This window comes from Somniosus microcephalus, chromosome 1 (assembly GCF_052327205.1).
Source record: "Somniosus microcephalus isolate GS21.2 chromosome 1, FLI_Smic_1.0, whole genome shotgun sequence".
Classification (NCBI taxonomy): domain Eukaryota; kingdom Metazoa; phylum Chordata; class Chondrichthyes; order Squaliformes; family Somniosidae; genus Somniosus; species Somniosus microcephalus.
The window spans coordinates 58,694,372-58,712,148 of NC_140987.1; the positions used below are offsets into that span (position 1 = coordinate 58,694,372).

The 17,777-nt window shown below is 48.7% G+C and overlaps 1 protein-coding gene across 1 annotated transcript; it reads left to right on the forward strand.

The window, feature by feature from the left end:
* Nucleotides 1-901: 901 nt before the first annotated feature.
* Nucleotides 902-16,758, forward strand: LOC147124105 (uncharacterized). Its single transcript, XM_085981899.1, has 6 exons — nt 902-1,281; nt 1,507-1,658; nt 4,548-4,716; nt 13,780-13,866; nt 15,059-15,194; nt 16,171-16,758. The coding sequence occupies exons 1-6, from the start codon at nt 1,221-1,223 to the stop codon at nt 16,439-16,441; spliced, it is 876 nt and encodes a 291-aa protein (XP_085838025.1). The 5' UTR covers nt 902-1,220; the 3' UTR covers nt 16,442-16,758.
* Nucleotides 16,759-17,777: the final 1,019 nt, after the last annotated feature.

Sequence of the window (17,777 nt, forward strand, 5' to 3'; positions counted from 1 at the left end):
TATATTCAAGAAAGAGTTGGATATATTTCTTGAGGCTAAAGGGATCGAGGGATATGGGGAGAAGGCAGGGACAGGGTACTGAATTTGGATGATCAGCCATGATCTCATTGAATGGTGGAGCAGGCTCGAAGGGCCGAATGGCCTACTCCTGCTCCTATCTTCTATGTTTCTATGACTACTAGATCAAACCCATTTATCTCGATTTGTGCCATTAATTCATCTATCTTGTTAATGTTTTGAATATCTCTATCTAACTGGCATCGCTATCTAACCTTGTTTTATATATAAAAATTTTGTTATCAATTCACTTGGTTTATTCTTTTTTAAAATTAATTTAACTAGTTTAAATTATTAATTTAATAACGTATTAGTTATAGGTTCCTGGTTTTAAATACTTACGGCCTCAAGCTTACACAAATCACTACAAGTGTTAAAAGGCAAAAAGGAACACTTCTTTCCCCCTCTGCCCCAAATTCCCACTCTCTCCAAATTCTCAACTTCCCACTCTGTTTACGACGCACTCCGTTAACGTTGCGATCTGCGGTTATGCTCTGTGCCTTAGCGTACACCTACTTTCATACACCTTCTAAGCCACATCCAAGTTACAACTGCTCTGTCAGCTTCCAGCTCACAGTAATTACCCTCTATTCCGGCAATCACTTTCTTTTGGTTCCACTGAAACCACCTAGATCATTTTGTATGTAAACAATACGCTGTTCTCATGATCATTATCCAACTCTTAGCAAGGTGAAATCAAGCCCCTCTTCCAACTCTTTCCCCCTAAAAAGATACATTGCTAGATAGTGTTTCATCATTGCGTATTGGGTGTTTATATGCTCTCGCCGCTCCTTATTTGTTATGAATCCCTGCTTAAGTAGCTCATGGCTATGCTAAGCAACTCTCACTCAAATCTTAATGCTGCCTAGCAACTGCATACAACAAACACAGAAGATTGTGCTCCCGCTTTATCTCGTCTCTGTGGGTTCTACGTGAGTTTTGATAAATAATGGCAATCCCAACTCAATTGACTGAAACGCCTGTGAATGAAGTTTCTTGAGATGGGATTTCAAGCCGTTGGGATTTGGGCTTGGAACAGGGGTGCAAGCCCCCGAGGACTGGGCTGCAGTGGTTCTGCCGGGCAGGGACTCTGCTCTGCCTCATGATGCCAGCATAGATTCCTCGCTTTTATCAATTCACGCATCGAAGACAATCCTCAAGCGATGTCCAGATCGTTCAGCAACCGAAAAAAGAAAGTAACTTTTAGAGAGCAACTAACTTATTGTAAGTTATACTGCACCGAATCCTGACGCTGCGGCAGATGCGGCTTGTCATTTCAGTTCCGGGATGCTGTTTTTGTGTAATAACCTAGTGCGGATTCCACTTCACTCCTGGCTGCTCAGCGATTTTTCTTTTGTGCATTTAATCTGGCGGTAATACAGAATTGAGGTAAAATCTCTGTCTTTGTAGCAGTACTTTAATAATCATTCTCATATCCCTTAAAATTAGGTGAAAAGACTGGCAGAAGAGGTAACCTCCATTCCAGTGTAATTCGCTCCTACTTCCCTTCCCTTGTCAAACAACTTAAGTTATCTCCTCCTTTATACCGGGGGTTGAAGGAGAAGGGAGTCTTAACCACTGACCAAATAGGACAGATTGAGGTAGGATTCTCTTTGATTTTCCTTTGTCCCATTGAAAATGTGACTTTCTTCACTTTCTTGTGTCCCTGAGTCGAGCGCCATTCTCCGGCTATGATGTGCATCAGATTGGCCCCTAGGTGGCTGAGTCTCTGATTTTCCTTCTGTGTGGGAGGAGTGCCTGGGCTCTCCTCGCCGGGGGAAGAGTACCCCATTGTGTACAAGTTGACTTTGTAGGGAAGCCACAGTGACTGGTGCAGGGACCCCCCTCAGAGCCCAGGAAATTTGAATCTGTTCATTAAACTGCAAACTCTGCTGATGATGTCTACATTTATTTAACTATGGATGTTTCCTGCCTTGCATTTCATTTGCACTGTAGTATTGCTTCTGTTCTTGTTATAGTATAAATTATTGTCCTGCCTAAAAAGGGCAAGCTGGAAATGTAGTATTTGCTGAAGTTAAGTAATAATTTTCTGAGGTCGATTCTTCTACAGTAAGGATTATTGGAGCTGACAGCTAGATGAAGGACGCGTTGAATTCTGAGCTGCCCTCCATCTCTATAATTGCCGGTACTTGTTAGTCATTCTGGGACCAGCCAACAGCAATTCATGTCTTCTTGACTGGGACCTTTGCTGGATTCCTGCCACAAATCTAGTCCCATGGCCGTTAACCCGTTGCTGATCATACAAAGCTCGGTGGGAATACAAGTTGTGAGGAGGATGCAAAGAGGCTTCAAGGGGATATGGACAGACTAAGTGAGTGGGCAAGAACATGGGAAATGGAATATAATGTGGTGAAAAGTGCAGTTATCCACTTTAGTAGGAAAAATAGAAAAGCAGAGTATTTTTTAAATGGTGAGAGATTGGAAAATGTTGTTGTTCAGAGGGACTTGGGTATCCTTGTACACGAATCACTGAAAGTTAACATGCAGGTACAGCAAGCAATTAGGAAAGCAAATGGTATGTTAGCCTTTATTACAAGAGAATTTGAGTATAAGAGTAAAGACGCCTTACTGAAATGATATAGGGCCCCGGTGAGACCACACCTGGAGTATTGTGTACAGTTTTGGTCTCCTTACCTAAGAGGGAATACAACGAAGGTTCATGCAGACTGATTCCTTAGATGGGGGGATTGTCCTATGAGGAGGGAGTGTCGTATGAGGAGAGATTGAGTAGACTAGGCCTATATTCTCTAGAGTTTAGAAGAATGAGAGGTGATCTCATTGAAACATGCAAAATTCTTTCAGAGCTTGACAGGGTTAAAGCAGGAAGGATGTTCCCCCTGGCTGGGGAGTCTAGAACCAGGGTTCACAGTCTCAGAATAAGCGATCGGTCATTTAGGACTGAGATGAGGAGAAATTTCTTCACTCAGAGGGTGGTGAATCTTTGAAATTCTCTACCCCAGAGGGCTGTGGATGCTCAGTCATTGAGTATATTCAAGAAAGAGATCGATAGATTTTTGGATATTAAGGGAATCAAGGGATATGGAGATCAGGCAGGAAAGTGGAGTTGAGGTCGAAGATCAGCCATGATCTCATTGAATGGCGGAGCAGGCTTGAGGGGCCATATGGCCTACTCCTGCTCCTATTTCTTATGTTCTTATGAGTAGACCCTTGCATGGAAAGAGCTAATTGTAATAACAACAGAAAATTCTGGAAAAACTGAGCAGGCCAGGCAACATCCATGGAGAGAGAAACAGAGTCAACGTTTCAGGTCGAAACCCTTCGTCAAGACTGAAAAAGCACAGGAAATGAAACAGATTAAAAGGTCAGTTTGGGGGCTGGGAAATGGGGATGAGAGAACAAAAGAGAAGTGAAGAGACATTAAGAGGTATTCAAAATGAGATGAGATGGTGATAGGACTAGTGGAGAGACAAAAGACGGCTCTAGATTAGGTGTGAAATGCACTGGCAGAATGGGAGACAGCTGCCATGTGGGAGAGAAAAAAAGGGGGAAGGGCACAAAACAAAGGTGGGGATAAAAAAATATATAAAAATGTAATGGGGCCGAGGTTATGATCTGAAATTGTTGAACTCGATATTGAGTCTGGAAGGCTGTAAAGTGCCTAATCGGAAGATGAGGTGCTGTTCCTCGAGCTTACACTGGGTTTCCGTGGAACAATGCAAGAGGCCGCGGACAGTGAGGTCTGAGTGGGAATGGAGCGGTGAATTAAAATGACAGGCGACCGGAAGCTTGGGGTCACCCTTACGGACTGAACGGAGGTGTTCCGCAGAGCGGTCACCCAATCTGCGTTTGGTCTCCCCAATGTAGAGGAGGCCACATCGTGAGCAGCGAATACAGTATACTAGATTGCAAGAAGTACAAGTAAATCACTGTTTAACCTGGAAGGGGTGTTTGGGGCCCTGGACAGTGGGAAGGGGGGAGGTATAAGGGCAGGTGTTACATCTCCTGCGCTTGCACGGGAAGGTGCCAGGGGAAGGGGTGCTGGGGGTGATAGAGGAGTGGACTAGGGTGTCTCGGAGGGAGCGGTCCCTATGGAATGCTGAAAGGGGAGGGGAGGGGAAGATGCTTTTGGTGGTGGGATCACGTTGGAGGTGGCGGAAATGGCAACAGAAAATGCTGGAAAAACTCAGCGGGTCAGGCAACATCCGTGGAGAGAGAAATAGAGTCAACGTTTCGGCTTATTTTGGATTTCCAGCATCCGCAGTATTTTGCTAAAGAGCTAATTGTAAATGGTTTGTTATAGGAAAAGGTTTGATGAGCCAAGCGGTCTTGTTTTTAATTCCATATTTTCTTGTGTTCCAATAACCTTAAAAGTTGGTCTGCCGATTTTTGTAGCAACATAATGATTTACATCTGAATGATATGAAGCAGATAATAAGCACAATTTAAAAAATCAAATCTTTTTAAAGAGACCAAACATACTAACACAGGGTAATTGGTAATCCATACAGTTAGAGGATTTGGCAGAGCTGAAGGTGGCCAAACTTCTTGAGATTGTTCGAAATGCTGATGGCCACGTGTTCAAGTCATTTTGCTGTGTTCTGGGTGAGATGGGATATTGGTACCTTGCTCAGACTCTTCAAACCGCTACTGAAGAAAAGGAATGCACATCTTCTACAGGTAAAGAATGAACTGAATTGTTCAAACTTTGGTATATCTATTATGGTCTGACAGTAGTCCATTTCAGAAACATTATGTCCCAGTAATCCCTTTTATATACTTCCAAACATTTTTTCTAATGTTCATTGATATAATGTATCAGCATCCAAATTTAAAATTATTTTGAATATGACTTGTTCTGTTTTTAAAAGTACAAATTGCTGTTTTCTAATAAAAGGATGAGTGTTGTCTGAGGAAATTATATGGATTATTAGTTACAAGTATGGAAGTTAAACCTGTACATTCTACGTAGGGGCTTTGTACCCTTTAACTTTCCCTATAACATTGACTCAAATTTTACTTTTTATTGTATAAATAAAGTTTCCTATATCAGTGGATGGTTAAAATCAAGATGTCAGGATATATTTACCCATATCTTTAAAGTTAAGAAAAATTATTTTATTAAACTGTCATTATAAACCAATCACAATTTAATAAAACATTTTCTCTACCTTTGCACACACAGAAAATGATACCCTTTTATGTCTTAGGCAGGAAACCTACTTTTGAACTGAAAATGAATATATATTTTTTAAAATCAGATATTATCCAATGTTTTGCAACCCAACCATAACTGTCAGAGCTGAGGATTCTGTCCTCAACAAATCTTAATTTGCTTATTTAATAATATTGGTTGCATGACATTCACTGGCATTGTGGGGGCTCAGTCCTATATAGTCATTTTAAAAGTGAGCAATGCTGGGCACTAAAGCCAAGAAATTGGTGTGGGAAAAAGGATAAGTACTACTTCCCTCCCTCCAAGTGACGAGACTCTCAATTGTCCAATGCTCTAGTAGTGTTAATTCCCCTTGGGGGAGGAGTTAAGCGGCCTCTGTTTGGCTTCAAGATGATGCACCTTGTGATGTGAGATTAGAACCCTGGTAGCAGACTTGGTAACCTGATACTTGAGCCAGATAGGTCGCTGGTATTCCAAAGCATCACTGATGATTGAGCAGCAACCCTCACTGTCTCTCCAACTCTCCCTCTACCTTTGAAAATATGGGTTTTGAGAAGGTTTATAATCATGATTTTGGACACCCGTCCTGATCTCTTCCTGGCTTGGTAACTGTTTCCTTACACCTATTTGTAAAGTCCCTTGGGACGTTTCTTTATATTAAAGAGACTATTGTAGGAGTCTACGTACTCCTAGCAAAAAATACTGAACTTGGAGAGGTTCAACAGAAAAGGTTTAATTGTTGAGGCTGCATGCTGAACACAAAATGGAGTCAGAGACTACACAAAGTACAACTCTCTTTCATCAGTGCACAGCTTCGACTGCTCCTCCCCCGCTCTGGGCTTAACTATGTTGCAGATCGAGTTTCTTAAATGTGTGATCCTTCTTAAAGGCATGACATAAGAACATAAGAAATAGGAGCAGGAGTAGGCCAATCGGCCCCTCGAGCCTGCTCCGCCATTCAATAAGATCATGGCTGATCTGATCCTAACCGCCAATCCACTATCACAGAACCATCTCCTGAATCTAACAGAATTAGACACACGAAATAGGAGCAGGATCAGGCTACACGGCCCCTGGGCCCGCTCCGCTACCCACAGGGCCATGACCGATCCGAACCTAGACTCATGTCCAAATTCCTGCCTGCTCCCCGTAACCCTTTATTCCCTTCACTTCTAGGAAACTGTCTATTTCTGTTTTAAATTTATGTAATGATGTAGCTTCTACAGCTTTTTGGGGCAGCATATTCCATGGACCTACCACCCTCTGAGTGAAGTAGTTCCTCCTCATCTCAGTTTTGAAAGAGCAGCCCCTTATTCTAAGACTATGCCCCCTAGTTCTAGTTTCACCCATCATCGGAAACATCCTCCCCGCATCCACCCGATCCAACCCCTTCACAATCTTATATGTTTCAATAAGATCGCCTCTCATTCTTCTGAACTCCAATGAGTAGAGTCCCAATCTACTCAACCTCTCCTCATATGTCCATCCCCTCATCCCCGGGATTAACCGAGTGAACCTTCTTTGTACTGACTCGAGAGCAAGTATGTCCTTTCTTAAGTATGGACACCAAAACTGTACGCAGTATTCCAGGTGCGGTCTCACCAATACCTTGTACAACTAAAGCAATACCTCCCTATTTTTATATTCTATCCCCCTAGCAATGAAAGCCAACATTCCATTGGCCTTCTTAATCACTTGCTGCACCTGCATACTAACCTTTTGAGTTTCGTGCACCAGGACCCCCAGATCCCTTTGTACTTCAGTACTTTCCAGTTTCTTGCCATTAAGATAATAACTTGCTCTACGATTTTTCCTGCCAAAGTGCATAACCTCACACTTTCCAGTATTGTATTCCATCTGCCAAATCTCTGCCCACTTACTTAGCCTGTCTATGTCCCCTTGCAGGTTTTTTATGTCCTCCTCACTCACTACTTTCCCTCCCATCTTAGTATCATCTGCAAACTTTGATATGTTACACTCGGTCCCCTCCTCCAAATCGTTAATATAGATTGTAAAGAGTTGGGGACCCAGCACTGACCCCTGCGGAACACCACTAGTTACTGATTGCCATTCTGAGAATGAACCATTTATCCCAACTCTCTGCCTTCTGTTAGATAGCCAATCCTCTATCCATGCCAGAATATTATCCCCAATCCCGTGATTTTTATCTTAAGCCTGATTTATAGTCTACAGACCGGAAAGCGGATTGTGTCCGTTCTGTGATCGGTACGCCACACAGCTCCCCCCAGAATCCGCTAGTAGGGAGTGTACGAACCGGCGTGGCGGCTTGATGGCACGGCTGGAACGGCTCTTGGCGGTTGGTGTCGGGAGCGGGGCGGTCGGACGCATCGGGCTCTTAGGCGGTCTGCCCCGCGGTGGGGGTTGGCCCACTTGAACGGGTTCATCAGGCTCTAGGTGCGCCAGCTTGAGCCGGTCAACCGACACCTTGTCAGTTCTGCCACCCACTTCGAGGAGGAAGAACTTGTTCCCCGTCTGGAGTACCTTGTAGGGTCCGTCGTATGGGGGCCGTAGAGGTCCTCGGTGGGCGTCATGGTGCACGAAAACAAATTTGGCCATGTGCAGGCTAGGTGGTACGCGGGTTGCTGGTTCGCTGTGCCGGCCGGTGGGTACCGGAGCGAACTGTTGTGCTCAGTTGGCGAAAGCGCAGCGTTGCTGGTCAGCCGACCAGAGGGTCGTGGCGGTGGGCAGGAACTCTCCGGGTACGTGCAGCGACTGGCCGTACACGAGTTCCACCACCGAGGCTTGCAGGTCTTCCTTGACCGCGGAGCGTAGGCCGAGTAGCACCCACGGGAGGCGGTCGATCCAAGCCTCGTCCTCGAGGCTGGTGTGGAGGGACGCTTTCATGGACCTGTGGAATCGCTCGCACAGTCCATTGGCTTGGGGGTGGTAAGCCGTGGTGCAGTGAACGGCCACCCCGAGGTTTCAGGCGATGACAGCCCACAGATCAGAGGTGAACTGCGGGCCTCTATCCGACGTCATGTCGGAGGGGACGCCGAACCGAGCGACCCAGGTACCGATGAACGCCCTCGCGATGTCAGCGGTGGTGGTGGATGTCAGTGGAATGGCCTCGGGCCAGCGGGTGGTATGGTCAACGATTGTCAGCAGGTGCGTGTGACCTTGTGATGGCGGCAGGGGGCCGACGAGGTTGATGTGGACGTGGTCGAACCTTCTTTCTGGCACGGTGAACTCCTCGAGTGGGGCTTTGACGTGTTGGTGGATTTTGGCACGCTGGCAAGCTATGCAGGATCTGGCCCAGACGCGCACATCTTTGCGCAGGCCGCGCCAGATAAATCGGTTGGCCACCAGTCTAATGGAGGCGCGGGTGCCGGGGTGTGAGAGGCCGTGGACGATGTCGAACACCCGTTTTCGCCAGGACGCCGGGACTACGGGGCGGGGTTGCGCCAAGGAGATGTCGCATTTGACTGTGACGGCGGACGGGCTGCAGGCGACATCGGTCAGTCGCAGCCCTGGGAGGGTTGTGGGCGCGGAGAGCTGATCGGGGTCGGTGCGTTGCTCTGCTGCCAGTTGAGCATAGTCCACTGCCAGGTGGGCGCCGTGGACGGCGGGGTGGGATAGGCCGTCGGCCACCACGTTGTCTCGACCGGAGACGTGCCGGATGTCCGTGGTGAATTCGGACACCGCGGCGAGCTGGCGTTGTTGCCTGGCTGACCACGGGTCCGCAGATTTCACCATCGCGAATGTCAGGGGTTTGTGGTCGACAAACGCGGTGAAGGGGCGGCCCTCCAGAAGAAATCTAAAATGGCGGACTGCCAGGTACAGTGCGAGGAGCTCGCGGTCAAAGGCGCTGTATTTGGCCTCGGGGGGGCGCAGTTGGCAGCTGAGAAAGGCCAGCAGTTGCCAGGCCCCGTCGAACCACTGTTCATACACGGCACCGACCGCGTGGTCGGAGGCGTCCGTGGTGAGGGCCACCCTGGCATTGGGCTGTGGGTGAGCGAGCATGGTGGCGTCGGCGAGCGCCTTTTTGGTCGAGTCGAAAGCGGTCAACATGTCCGCCGACCACTCGATCGCCGTTCTGTCTTTCTTACCCCGGAGGGCTTCGTATAGCGGCCGCATGAGGGAGGCCGCTCTGGGAATGAAGCGGTTGTAAAAGTTGATCATCCCCAAGAACTCCTGGAGGCCTTTGATTGTGGTAGGCCGGGGGAACTGCTGGACGGCTTGCACCTTGGCGGGCAGGGGAATGGCTCCGTCCTGCGTGATGTGGTGGCCGAGGAATTCGATCCTGCTGAGGCCGAATTGGCACTTGGCTGGGCTGATGATGAGCCCGTGCTCACTGAGCCGCTGGAACAGGGTGCGGAGGTGCTCGATGTGTTCCTGCTTGGATGAACTGGCTACCAGGATGTCATCCAGGTAGACAAAGAGGAACTTCAGGTCCCGGAGGACCGAGTCCACGAGCCGCTGGAAGGCCTGGGCTGCGTTTTTGAGGCCGAAGGGCATTCGGAGGAACTCAAATAGCCCAAAAAGGGGTGATTATGGCCGTCTTGGGAACGTCCGTGGGGTGGACTGGCACCTGATGGTAACCGCGCACCAGGTCGACTTTGGAGAAGACTGAGCGGCCGGCCAGTCTAGCAGAGAAGTCTTGAATGTGCGGTATGGGGTACTGATCCGGCGTGGTGGCGTTGTTTAGGCGCTGGTAGTCCCCGCAGGGGCGCCATCCCCCGTCGGGTTTGGTGACGATGTGGAGTGGGGAGGCCCAGGGGCTGTTGGAGCGGCGGATGATGCTGTGCTGTTCCATTGTGGCGAACTTGGCCCGTGCGATCTCCAGCTTGGCCGGGTCCAGCCTGCGGGCGTGGGCATACACTGGTGGGCCTGTGGTGGGGATGAAGTGTTCTACCCCGTGCTAAGCAACCTTCGCGGAGAAGGTCGGGTTGGTGAGGGCTGGGAACTCAGCCAGGAGTGCTGAGTAGTCGTCTGTTGAGCGGGCGCGGCACTGCCACGCCATTTTGGCGGGTTCGGGGGGGCCATGGCACCCGGGACAGGTGACATGGTGTTCATGTCCACGAGGCGGCGCCGAGGCATGTCGACCAATAGGCCGTGGGCGCACAGGAAATCCGCACTGAGGTTGGTGGTGATAAACTCCCAGTGGTAGCGGCGGCCTGCGAGGTCGATGGTGACGGTGCGGGTGCCATACGTCCGGATGTCGGTGCCGTTGGCGGCAGCCAGCGCAGGGCCGCGGCCGCCTCGCTGGATCTCGAGGGCCGACGCAGGGATGATGCTGCGCTGCGCGCCTGTGTTGCATAGGAAACGGCGTCCGGAGGCGCTGTCCGTAACGTACAGCAGCGTGCCTGCTTGCCCCACGGCCATCGTGTAGGCCGGTGTGGGGGCGGTTGGAAACGCGCAGGGATGGCTGCAGTGGCATGCCCGTGCGCCGAACCGGGTATGGAAGTAGCAGTAGCCCTGGGTTGGAGGGCTTGGGGGACGTGGGGGCCTGGGGGGCCTCGTGGCCGAGCTGTGTGGCCGCGCGATAGAGGATGGAGCGCGCGCCGACGCTGCGGAGGCCAGGTCGGGGGTGATGACGTGGTTGGAGCTGGCGGACAGGAGCTTATCGGCTTCGTCGGCCAGGGCCTCGAGGTCTGTGAGGCTGGACGCCACGATCGCCGGGCGGATGCTGGGAGGTAGTTGGCGGATAAAGAGCGTGCGGAAGAGGGAGCCGGGCGGTTTCTCGTCGGTCAGAGCAAGCATGTGTGAGAGCAAGTCTGATGGCGTGGAGTCACCGAGGCCCGGGAGGTCGAGGAGGTGGCAGTTGCGCACGAATTGGGAGGCTGTGAATTTTTTAATGAGCGCGGCCTTGAGATGTGCGTACTTGCCTTCCTCCGGAGGGTTTTGTAGTGTTGTCCAGACTTTCGTGATTGTGGAGCTGCCCAGGGAGGTGAGGAGGTAGTTGTACATCATTGCGTCGGCGGTGATGCCGCGGAGTCGGAATTGCGATTCGGCTTGAAGGAACCAGGCGGTGGCCAGGTTCTCCCAGAACTCCGGCAGCTTCACAGAAACTGCGTTTGTGTCAGCCATGGTTACGCTTAGGAGTCGGGGTCACCAATGTAGGAGTCTACGTACTCCTAGCAAAAAATACTGAAATCGGAGAGGTTCAACAGAAAAGGTTTAATTGTTGAGGCTGCATGCTGAACACAAAATGGAGTCAGAGACTACACAAAGTACAACTCTCTTTCATCAGTGCACAGCTTCGACTACTCCTCCCCCGCTCTGGGCTTAACTATGTTGCAGATCGAGTTTCTTAAAGGTGTGATCCTTCTTAAAGGCATGACACCTGATTTATAGTCTACGGACCGGAAAGCGGATTGTGTCCGTTCTGTGATCGGTACGCCACACTATATAAATACAATTGTTTCTCTTATTGCTTGTAGGTTGTGCAGTTTTAGCTGGTTAAGCTCGAACAATACCCCTGCACACTCTCTTGCCAACCTGCACCTAAATACTCTGGGCTTAAATAAGCTGTATTTTATATATGTATAATTGTAAACTAAATATTAAGGGGTTGAAATATGCAACTGATTAAATGTTAACAAAAGAAAAGCAACTTGAATTAGTTGGTAACCACTAATGAAGAACGAGCAAGCAGCAGAAAACACTCAAATATATGTATGTGTTTAAGTTCTCCACTTTATCAAAGCTTTTTTCTTTTTAATTATAGTGTAGGTTAAAAGCTATCTACAGGATTCTGATGTCAAATTCTTCCATCCACTTCACATCTTATTTCTTTTTGAAATTCCCCAGATTTATTATGCCTAATTGAAGAAGACGGCTTCTCGAGGGCAACCAGGAATGGGCAGTAAATGCTGGCTTTGCCAGTGACGCCCACATCCCGAGAATGAATCATTTCTTTTAATAGGATTCTCCCATAGCGCACCCCAGCCCTTGCCTGAGAGCACAAGCAGGTGATCTGCTCCCAAGCAGAGAAGTCTATATATTTTTTGACTGTTTGAGTTGCACAGGAGAACAACTGTATTCTATATGGTGAGGACAGCAATGTGACCTGTGCACAAATGAGCAGACCTAATTGAACAAAGCAAGGTCACACATTTACATAATTTCCTGGTGATCCGGGTGTCCCTTCACGATGTGCAGAAAACACCAGGATCGCAGAGTTGGGTATCTGCAGCCAGTGAAGGTTGCCTATTGTGTGCCAGGCACAGGAGGGAGGGACACTGGGCATGTTGGATACAAAGGACAGGAATGTGCGAAGGGTCCAGGAGTGTAAAAGGCAGGGGTGCTCCATTTTTAAAAAAATGAATGGTGGACTTCCTTTCAATTCATGTTCCAAAGGTCTGGCTGGAGTGCTGCTCAGGGATTCCAGCCACATTATGGAACAGCTGTCTAATTACTAGAAGACTGGGGCCTAATGAGCCATGGCCACACCTTATGTGAAGGCTCTCAACCCCCTTGTGCTTTCCGCATGCTTCGGAGTGTACTGGGCACCTCAGGCACGTTTGAGGCCTTGGTGACGATTTTCCAGGGATGCATGATGCACCTCAGCAGATTGGGCGCCCACCACCGGAATTGCAACCCTAGAGTGTAACATTCCTATTGTTAAACAAACAGCATAACCTCCAACTTATCATGAGGAACAGCATGGGAGTACTGCTAACCTTGATAGCATTTCATACCTGTCATGATCACCCTCTATGCCATGACCATTGAATTTGTTTGTTGATTTTCTTCTTCCTCATTGCTTAAGTTTCTAAGCTTCCTCCTTTCCAATCAGTTATTTTCTATTTTCATTCTTTACCAATTATATTAGCTAAAACCTTTCTCCCTAATTTCAATTTTCTTCTCGATCACATTGCAGCAAGATCTATTCAATCTCAATGTATCAAAAAAAATTCTCTGAGATGCAGCTGGCATGACTCTCTCCATCTGGGCACAGAGTGAGAGGAAAGCTTTTGAAAATACTAAAACAAGAGGAAAAAAACAAACTACAAATCATGGAAATCCAAAATAAAACCAAATGCTGGAAATACACAGCAGGTCAGTCAGAATGTGTAAAGTGAAAAGACTGGTTATGATGTTTCAGGTGTGTATCTTCATCAGGCTGATGGCTAAGAGATAAACAGGTACACACCCAAAATATCATCAAATCAAATCAAATCAACTTTTATTGTCATTGTTAGTGCACAAGTGCAGTACAACGAAATGTAGGCTTGCGGCTCCCGAGAGTGTACAATTTGGATTAGGACACTTAAACTTAAACATTTCAACATTTACAGATGACGACTGCATTTCCAACATTTTGTTTTTATTTTTGAAAATGGTGTTGGTTTAAATGTTACGAACCATCAGGCCAGTGACTGATCAGATGCTTCTGTGAATAAAATGGCAGACTGTTCAAACTGATTACAGTGTACTCGTGTAGATACAGCTGGGCCTCCACAAGCCTCAGACTTTGATTTAAGGAGCTCCACTCCCAGCTTGCCTGAGTTTCTTTCCTGGTTCTGCTTCTGCTCCTTTTTAAGTGTTGTTTTTGTAAGTTATGCCATCTACCCAGCACCCTTTAATATGTCTGTTTTTTTGAGGGGAGAGTCAACATAGCTCCAAGATGAATAGCCTGGTGATGGAAGATTGGAACTCCGTGAAGCTCAGTAACCCAATACATGAGCCAGGTAGGTTATACAGTACTTCAGGGGAATGATGATGCTAGGCTAGCCATTCTAACTCAATAATGGATCTTGGGTGGGTAGATCTTGTGAGGATTGAGTTTGCCTGAAGGTGGGGTCGGATCTGCCTGAAGGTGGGGTCGGGTCTGTCTGAAGGTGGGGTTGGGTCTGTCTGAAGGTGGGGTCAGGTTTGCCTGAAGGTGGGGTCAGGGCTGCCTGAAGGTGGGGTCAGGTTTGCCTGAAGGTGGGGTCGAGTCGGCCTGAAGGTGGGGTCAGGTCTGCCTGAAGGTGGGGTCGAGTCGGCCTGAAGGTGGGGTCGAGTCTGCCTGAAGGTGGGGTCGGGTCTGCCTGAAGGTGGGGTTGGGTCTGCCTGAAGGTGGGGTCGAGTCTGCCTGAAGGTGGGGTCGGGTTTGCCTGAAGGTGGGGTCGAGGTTGCCTGAAGGTGGGGTCGAGTCTGCCTGAAGGTGGGGTCAGGTTTGCCTGAAGGTGGGGTCGGGTTTGCCTGAAGGTGGGGTCGGGTTTGCCTGAAGGTGGGGTCGAGTCTGCCTGAAGGTGGGGTCAGGTTTGCCTGAAGGTGGGGTCGGGTTTGCCTGAAGGTGGGGTCGGGTTTGCCTGAAGGTGGGGTCGGGTTTGCCTGAAGGTGGGGTCGGGTTTGCCGGAAGGTGGGGTCAGATCGGCCTGAAGGTGGGGTCAGGTTTGCCTGAAGGTGGTGTCAGGTCTGCCTGAAGATGGGGTCAGGTCGGCCTGAAGGTGGGGTCAGGTCGGCCTGAAGGTGGGGTCAGGTCGGCCTGAAGGTGGGGTCAGGTCGGCCTGAAGGTGGGGTCAGGTCGGCCTGAAGGTGGGGTCAGGTCTGCCTGAAGGTGGGGTCAGGTCAGGTTCTGCCCAAGTTCAGGGTTAGGATAGGTTGGGTCTGCCTGAGGTGAGAATGAGATCGTGTTCTGCCCGAGAGCAGGGTTAGGTCAGGTCTGGCTGCGAGTGGGGCCGGGTTCGATTTGCCCAAGGGTGGGTTTGGGTCGATTTGCCTCTATCCGAGAGGAGGGTCATGTAGGGTCCATTTGACATAATTTTTAATTTATGTAAATCTGGTAGGTAAGGGGAATTTTTTTATTTTCATACTCAATTATTCAGTTTTGTTATCTATGAGTGATGCCACTTGAGATGCACTAGTTGTATATTCATTTCATTTTACCTTTTGAAGAACACGCACCTATTAGTGAAAAACAAACCTTGAAAGAAATCTTGCTCCTTTCTAAAGAAGCTCGCAGAAATCTAAAAGAAGACAATCTGGAGTTAAGTCAAAAGGTGGAACATAGGAGAGAAGAATATTTACAAAGGTAATATCAAAAACATAAATTGTTTCCAAAATGTGAACAGCAACTATGTACAACAATGCTAAATTCCCACATTAACCTTCCCGTGGTCTCTGTAATTCTCAACAATGATGAATTTACAATCCCTGTCGAAATGTAAGAGGAAATCGGAGGGCAAGTCATCGCAACATAGAAACATAGAAGATAGGAGCAGGAGTAGGCCATTTGGCCCCTCGAGCCTGCTCCACCGTTTAATGACATCATGGCTGCTCATCCAAATTCAGTACCCTGTCCCTGCATTCTCCCCATATCCCTTGATCCCTTTAGCCTTCTTGAATATATTTAATGAATTGGCCTCATCTGCCTTCTGTGGTAGAGAATTCCACAGGTTCACCACTCTCTGGGTGAAGAAATTCCTCCTCATCTCCGTCCTCAGTGACTTACCTCTTATCCTTAGAGACCTCCTTCTTGGTTACAGAGTAACATTGGCAGAGATCGCCTTTACAGAAGGTAAGTACTGTAGAAAATATAGGGACAGAGTGATCTCCTGGAAGAATTTCGATCGCCTAGATGGGTCGGAGAGGAATTTCCCAGATTTTTTTCTCCCAAATTGGCCATTGGGTCTTTATCTGGTTTTTCGCCTCTCCCGGGAGATCACATGGGTTCGGGTGGATGCAGAGTGATAGAAGATTTGAGGTTAGGATCAGATCAGCCATGACCTTATTGAATGGTGGAGCAGGCTCGAGGGGCCGATTGGCCTACTCCTGCTCCTATTTCTTATGTTCTTATGTTCTTATCAGTCTCAGGGAATGGCCCTTGGTATAGGGGTGGGCATCTAAACAGAAAAAAAATGATACAACCAGGGAGGAGGAATCATTCATAAAATGAATGTTGGTCAATAGTCATCATCTTAAATCATCTTCTTTGGCATGTTCAAGGCTGCATCTGTATAATTATGTCTTGGCTGTTTTATTGTAATAATAACTAATTTCAACTTCAGAATAAAAGAACTTGAAGAAGAATTGGCTTCTGTGAGTCGGGAAAGAGATATGACTGTGAGGGAACGTAATATCACAGTATTAGAAAATCAAGAACTACAAAATCTTAACCACGAGCTCCAGGAACTTATAATAAAGCTGGGAAATTCTAGACTTAATATGGCACTGAAGTACCCTGGATACAGTGTGAACAAGCTACCTGTACGGCAGCTGACCAATGGGCAGACGAGCCTGCTGCTCACCTTCAATCAACATAGGCAAACGATTGATTAATGTAATGCAACTGCAATGAACACCTTTATCTGTTCAACACTCGACACTGCACGCCCCTGGAATGGTCTGTGACATTCAACATGCAAACTGATATTTTTTTTAAATTCAACTAGCTGAAAAATTTCAGATGAAAGTAGAACTACACTAAGTTTTTTCTCTACTGTTTAACTGTGTATTCCTTGTGCTGTGGGCCAATCCCAGCCTTTTCAATATATTTACTGATTATTATTATTATTACAATTACATAGCAACAATGAGCTTATATTTGTAAAAAATATAGCTTTGCTCCAGGCTATTAAAATCACAACCCATGGTTATTATTTATGTGGCATTAGAATTGATGTGAGGGTTGGATTATCTGTACTGAGGAGGGTTTTATATACACATACTAGCTGGGGGTGCCCGGCAGTGCCGAGGCTTTTTTGAGGGCATGTTGTTGTTGGAAGAGAGAGAGGGAGCGACTGGGGGGAAGAGAGAGAGGGAGCGACTGGGGGGAAGAGAGAGAGGGAGCGACTGGGGGGAAGAGAGAGAGGGAGCGACTGGGGGGAAGAGAGAGAGGGAGCGACTGGGGGGAAGAGAGAGAGGGAGCGACTGGGGGGAAGAGAGAGAGGGAGCGACTGGGGGGGAAGAGAGAGAGAGAGCGACTGGGGGGAAGAGAGAGAGGGAGCGATTGGGGGGGAAGAGAGAGAGGGAGCGACTGGGGGGGAAGAGAGAGAGAGAGCGAGTGGGGGGGAGAGAGAGAGCGAGTGGAGGAAGAGAGAGAGAGAGCGAGTGGGGGGAAGAGAGAGAGAGCGAGTGGGGGAAAGAGAGAGAGAGAGCGAGTGGGGGGAAGAGAGAGAGCAAGTGGGGGGAAGAGAGAGAGCAAGTGGGGGGAAGAGAGAGAGCAAGTGGGGGGAAGAGAGAGAGCAAGTGGGGAAGAGAGAGAGCGAGTGGGGGGAAGAGAGAGAGAGAGCGAGTGGGGGGAAGAGAGAGAGCGAGTGGGGGGAAGAGAGAGAGCGACTGGGGGGAAGAGAGAGAGGGAGCGACTGGGGGGAAGAGAGAGAGGGAGCGAGTGGGGGGAAGAGAGCGAGCGAGCGACTGGGGGGAAGAGAGCGAGCGAGCGACTGGGGGGGAAGAGAGAGAGGGAGCGACGGGGGGGAAGAGAGAGAGCGATGGGGGGAAGAGAGAGAGGGAGCGAGTGGGGGGAAGAGAGAGAGAGAGCGAGTGGGGGGAAGAGAGAGAGAGCGACTGGGGGGGAAGAGAGAGAGCGAGTGGGGGGAAGAGAGAGAGAGCGAGTGGGGGGAAGAGAGAGAGGGAGCGAGTGGGGGGAAGAGAGAGAGAGAGCGAGTGGGGGGAA

Excerpts from the sequence above, each read along its gene's own strand:
- LOC147124105 (XM_085981899.1), top strand. The coding sequence starts at position 1,221 with ATGTCCAGATCGTTCAGCAACCGAAAAAAGAAAGTAACTTTTAGAGAG. Across the intron at positions 1,282-1,506 it reads TAGAGAGCAACTAACTTATT|GTGAAAAGACTGGCAGAAGA; the intron begins GTAAGTTATACT and ends CCTTAAAATTAG. Across the intron at positions 4,717-13,779 it reads GGAATGCACATCTTCTACAG|GGGAGAGTCAACATAGCTCC; the intron begins GTAAAGAATGAA and ends TGTTTTTTTGAG.